The sequence below is a fragment of the Gekko japonicus genome, unplaced genomic scaffold (assembly GCF_001447785.1).
Source record: "Gekko japonicus isolate JY-2015 unplaced genomic scaffold, Gekko_japonicus_V1.1 scaffold232, whole genome shotgun sequence".
NCBI lineage: Eukaryota > Metazoa > Chordata > Lepidosauria > Squamata > Gekkonidae > Gekko > Gekko japonicus.
Genome location: NW_015162481.1, coordinates 315,436 through 321,109, shown reverse-complemented (window position 1 = coordinate 321,109; position 5,674 = coordinate 315,436). Strand labels below are relative to the sequence as shown.

The 5,674-nt window shown below is 46.2% G+C and overlaps 1 protein-coding gene across 1 annotated transcript in view; it reads right to left on the bottom strand.

Annotated features, from left to right (window-relative positions):
* The window catches only part of RGS22 (regulator of G-protein signaling 22), a 95,364-nt gene that overhangs the window by 17,247 nt on the left and 72,443 nt on the right, over nucleotides 1–5,674 (bottom strand). The window contains exon 20 of the mRNA XM_015405852.1: nucleotides 4,976–5,044. Coding sequence (XP_015261338.1) covers nucleotides 4,976–5,044 — 69 coding nt within the window. The remainder of the gene's footprint in view (nucleotides 1–4,975; nucleotides 5,045–5,674) is intronic.

The window sequence follows — 5,674 nt, the reverse complement described above, 5'->3', positions numbered from 1 at the left end:
GAACTGAGGTTTGGGTTTCTCCCGTGCTTTACGGAACTGCCTTCTGCTCCCACACTTTTAAGAAAATATTTTATCAATACTACATAATATGGTAGCGTTACATTTTTACTCTAGAGAAGATCTTTATGGAACTTTCCTCCCCCCCCCTTTTAATGTGCAAACTTGTGATATCTGCATCTGGAGCACCTCCATCTTCCACAGAAGAGAGATGCACGATTCCACTTTGCACCCCAAAAAGAATACCTGCATGTAATTTGTGCTTCCTATTTTGGCATTTCCAGCAATGGGCAAAAAGGCTCTCTGTTTTCCTTCTCCTATCCCATACGTCTGAGCTGGATAAGTTTTTTTCTACAACTTCTTCTGAAAAAGGGCGAGTCACTGGATTGAGTCCTATGGTGTTGGATGGGAGACCATCTCCTGCAATCACCCCACAAGACACAGGCAGACCTGAGCAAAGCGCTCAGTCCTGATCTCTATGCTTTTGAGACTACATCCATTGTATTTGCACCAGATGCCACATTTCATTTTAGTACATCAATCTCAAATACATACAGTGAAAGCTTTATTATCGGTCACTCACAGAGAATGGGGTTTGCCAGCTAATCAAAGGTGCTGGATTCTTACAATTATTGCTCTGTCCCCTGGCCCCTACCCAGAGGTCCAGAGACCAAACCCCACCCCACTGAAAATACCATAGCAATAGCTAGGCAATAGGTAGACAAGCAGTCCAGCTGCCTGGGAGTCCCTATGGCAGAGTTCACTCCTAACAGCTTGTGGCAGGCTGCCAGGAAAAGAGGCACCTGAAGATGGCATCAGCTAGCAACACAGGTTGTCAGAAGCCCAGCAGTGGCCAAAGGCATCAAACTGGCCAGGTGGCGAGGTGGGGCACGTTTTTTGAAGTCACGGGAGTCTGGTGGCTGAGGGGGGAGGAGCTTGCCCTCTGGACAATGCCAGTTAACGGGGAATGGCGGATAACAAAGCTTTTACTGTACACAACAGACACAGCATGGCATATTGATTCTTCTACCTATTCTGCCACCATGTACCATACCGTTGAATAAATGAAAAGGTACAGGAGTTGTGAGACTGAATGTGAATGGTGAATTCTGGAACCTTTATATACCCAACATTATGCAAATTCATAAATGGGTGTTCTGGGTGTGAGAAACAGAGAACGGACCATTCGTATATATGTTAAAGTAAGTGAATGAGAGAGTGTGAGAATATTTCCTTGCATGTGGGCAGAATTTAGCAGGAGAAGCCTTCCCCCATCTCTGCATCTGAATCCTGTGGATCCTGGGACTTGAATGCCATGGTTGAATCTACTAAGATTACATGTGTCACATCACAAAGGAAGGCACAGACGTTCTTCCAGCAAGAAAACACAGCAATCCTATATATCTGTATCCATAAGTTTCCCCAGCAGGACAAAAAGCGGCTCCTGGGGGAATCATTTCACTTTGGCAAAATCATGCAGAGGAGAAAGCTTAAACCCCCACCAGCATAGGTTCCCGTAAGAACTGGGACCTACATGCCCAACAACTGCATTAAAAACAACAACAGGAGCTCCAATCATGGAACTCCCAGCTCCCTGTCTCATTCCCCTCCCTAAGACTTAGGAGTACGCTAGCTGTGTGTGTCCAGAAGCGGCTTTAAGACCAACAAAGTTACATTCTGGGTATAAGCTTTTGTGTGCATGCACACAGAAACTTATACCCAGAATAAAACTTTGTTGATCTTAAAGATGCCGCTGGACTCAAACTTTGTTCTATTGCTTCAGACGAACATGGCTACCCACCGGAAACTGTGTGTGTACAGGAGGAAGTGTCTGTTATCTTGTGGGCGCAGCCCAAGACGTCAAGAAATTACTCCTCAGCTCAGCCACCTCAGCCTCCGCAAGAGGGAGCAGCACTGCTGTGGATAGGCTGGGGCTTGCTCAAAGCATCCTGACTTCAATTAGGGATGCCAGCCTCCAGGTGGGACCTGGGGATCCCCTGGGATTACAGCTCATCTCCAGAGTCCAGACTACAGAGATCAGTTCACTTAGAGAAAATGGATGCTTTGGAGGGTGGACTACTCTACGGCATCGTACCCCACTAAGGTCCCTTTCCTCCCCAGGCTCCACCCCCAAATCTCCAGGAGTTTCCAAGCCTGGATCTGGCAACCCTACCCCTCCCATCCCCCTCCCGTGGCCGGGGGTGACCTGGCAACCCACTTCACTTTATACCTTGGACCTGCCTTATCTGTCCACTCTTCTAGCCCTGGTTCCTTTCAACCTTTCCCTTTGGTGCTTCTGCTGGAGTCGTATCTTTGCCTGCCCTTGCCTATCTCTCTCCCGCCCTCGACTGACAAATCACTCTCATCTCAGCTGGCTTCTGGCACCAACACACCAGCAATATGGAGCCCAGACACTCGTTCCCCCGCCAATATTCCCCACCCCTGGCATAAATGTATACAACGTGTCTTATAAAGGGTGTACTGTTCTTTGAGAATGGAACAAGGCAGACCAAAAAAAGAAAAAAGAAAAAACCCTCCCGCAATGTCATGCTACAAAGATGTTTAGCGGTTGATACGATCTTCACATTAGAATGCAGCTCTAAATGAAACAGATACTGTGAGATATGATGAAGCCTGCCCATTTTTCTGCATAGTACAGATTCTTTTGGGGTGACTGAGTTTAATCTGCACTCCGTAATAAATTATCTTCCAGATGCTGGAGCAAACAGCTTGTCCCGATGAGTCTACTGCATGCAACATACAGCTAAACATGCAATACGGATACCGCATTCAGCCTTAACCTTGCAGCAGGAGCAAGCAATTAAATTTCATGAAAGGCTGAAGCCGTGACAACCTTGGCTATGAGGCCTGGAGCCCAGTTGCCTTCTTGCCCATGGAGGAACTCTCAGATACAGAATGCTGCCATTTGGTTGGTACAGCAGGACATACAGAACGGCACCCTGGGTCCAAACCTGGCCTGCTAACTATCCACCCCTACCACAGAAGGCACTTGCAGACCTCAGCAAGAGATCGCCACTGCATGTTTGTGGCAGAGACCGGCAAATCAGGGAGCCAAGCAAAGTGCAAGAGAGTCGGAGGACTAGCTGCAGTGCCTCTCTCTCTTCGCTTGGCTGCCTGGGGCACGATTTACCACCAGCAGCATGGGAGCCATATGTCGTGTAATGAACAACAATGAGTAAAGGACAATTCATTTAGCATTTATGATTACTTTGAAGAATGAAACCATTATGGGCCTTTCTACACTTTTAAAGACTGTAAGTAGATTCACAGTCTGATAAATCAGGATAACCCAGCTTCCAGGGACTATTACTCAACAAGTGACAATGGTACCCGTCATCTGCTTCTCGCCTTCTATTTTATTTAATTCTCTTTCAAGTATTACCTGCACTACCTGTTGCTTCCAAACATCTGTCCTTGATCAGCTGATTTCATTAGGCAGATAGATAGATGATAGATGGAAAATGTTTTTTGGAATGTTTCCTGGCAGTAGATATGAGTGGTATTTTAAAAAAAACATTTTATTATGTTGGCAAGCCCCTCAGTTGACACCGGTCAGTGCAAAGATTACAGTACATTTAGATGTCACCTCTCTTAAGGGGAAGGCCATGGCTCAGTGGCAGAGCATCTGCTTGGCATGCAGAAGGCTCCAGAGTCAACCTCAGGCATCTCCAGTTAAAAAGGGCAGATAGCAAGCCATATGAAAGACCTCTGCGTGAGGCACTGGAGAGCTGCTTCCAGTCAGATTAGACCAGACTGAACTTGATGGCACAAAGGTCTGATTTGGTATAAGGCGCCTTCATGTGTTCTCTGTCCCACTGTTTGTTTCTGAGCCAACAGGAAGCACAAAACAAGAAACAGGAAGTTGCATGGGAGTTCTGGGTAACGATCCTTGCCTGATCTATGCTGCTCATGCTGACCGACTTCAGGCGGCCAGCTGCACAAGCCAAAGTCAGCACGGAAGCTGAGAGGACAGTTCTTGCACCCGACCTCCTACCCTGTGCTTGCCAGTTCCATGGTAGCCTGAAGTTAAACTAAAGGCTGACTAATGTAGAATACAACAAGCAATTAGAGCCAAACGAGCTCAGTAAAATTATGCAAAACAAGCACATTTGTCTATATTTACTTAGGTACTTTGTTTAAATGGAGCTGCGGTGACTCAAGTGGTTAAGACGCTGAACTGCAGGCTGTGGAAGGTCAGTAGTTCAGCAGTTTGAGACTCGAGTGTGCCGCGTGATGGCGTGAGCTCCCGTCTCTAGTTCCAGCTCCTGCCAACCTAGCCGTTCGAAAGCAAGAAATTGCAAGTAGATAAATAGGGACCACTTTGGTGGGAAGGTAACAGCATTCCGTGCGCCTTGGTGTTTAGTCATGCCGGCCACATGACCATGGAAACATCTTCGGACAGTGCTGGCCCTTCGGCTTTAAAACAGAGATGAGCACCGCAACCCTAGAGTCGGATTCGTCTGGCTTTCGAGCAAGGGAACCTTTACCTTTACCTTTACTTTGTTTCTGATAAGTCACTGCGAGGGGCAGAAAGCTGGACCCACTAGAAATCTACTGAAGTCCCTCACTGGTTCTGATGATTTCATCAACTTTCAAATCCACTGTCACATTGATAAGGGTTAAAAACGTTTGTTCTTATGAATGAAAGCAAAGATTCTTAGAGATTAGTTTCCACACTTACACAAAATGCACCAAGCCCTAGTCTCTGTGCCTAGGGCCCAAAAAGAATTGATCTGTCTGGATCAATTCTTGTGGGTGCACAAAACTGTTTTTACTATCTGTGACAATCTGATTCTCTGGTTTATAGGATTATGTACATAACAGTGTCTGCCCCTTGCTTGCCTAGCACTGATGAAGAGCACTCTTAGGGCCCTCATGTTTGCAGAAGGGGCAGATCGTCTAGAGATGTGCAAGCCCAGAATAGAACCAAAAGAAAAATACAACAAATACAGCTTGCCTTCCATGCTTCCATTTTCTTCTCACGTTTCTGAATCAAGATATCTTCTGCAGCATCTTGCAGGTGCGGCTGAATGGGTGGAAAAAAGTAGTTAACTTTATTTTTAATATGCTCAAGGCAAAACCCAGACCTCTGTGTTTGAATGCTAAGCATTGTTACGTACAGCAGTGGGCCACTCTGCTCTTTAGTCAGATGTACTCTACAAAGTTTGGATTGATTGAATTATCCCCAGGAAAGGATATTATTATTTCCACCAAAAAGCATAAGGTCTGGCTGGCCAGATTGCCGGCACTGGTGACCTTAAAACAAGGTGTGTGGCAAAAATACATTGGCTCGCTTCCTGAAATATCTGAATCGGGTCACTTCCACAGTCAAACTAGAGAATACAGAGGAAATCCACAGGAATTCCCCACAGGGTTGTTTTTTTAATTGAAATTAAAGGGGTGGCGGCGGCGTTAGTGCTGAGAACAGAGGAGGGTAACTTTCCTCTTGTGCTAATTTTTAATTTACATGCTTGGGAAACATGCAGGTGCCTTCAGGGGCAAAAAGTGGGGGGGGGGAGGCATGCACAAGAAAAGCTGAAAGGCATCTTTAAAAAAACAAAAACAAGATTTTATTGTTCCTTCCTCTGGCAGCCTGTGAGCAGCCCATTTTCTCCCAGCTCCGCTGCCATAAAAATCAATGACCTGAAGACTCTGC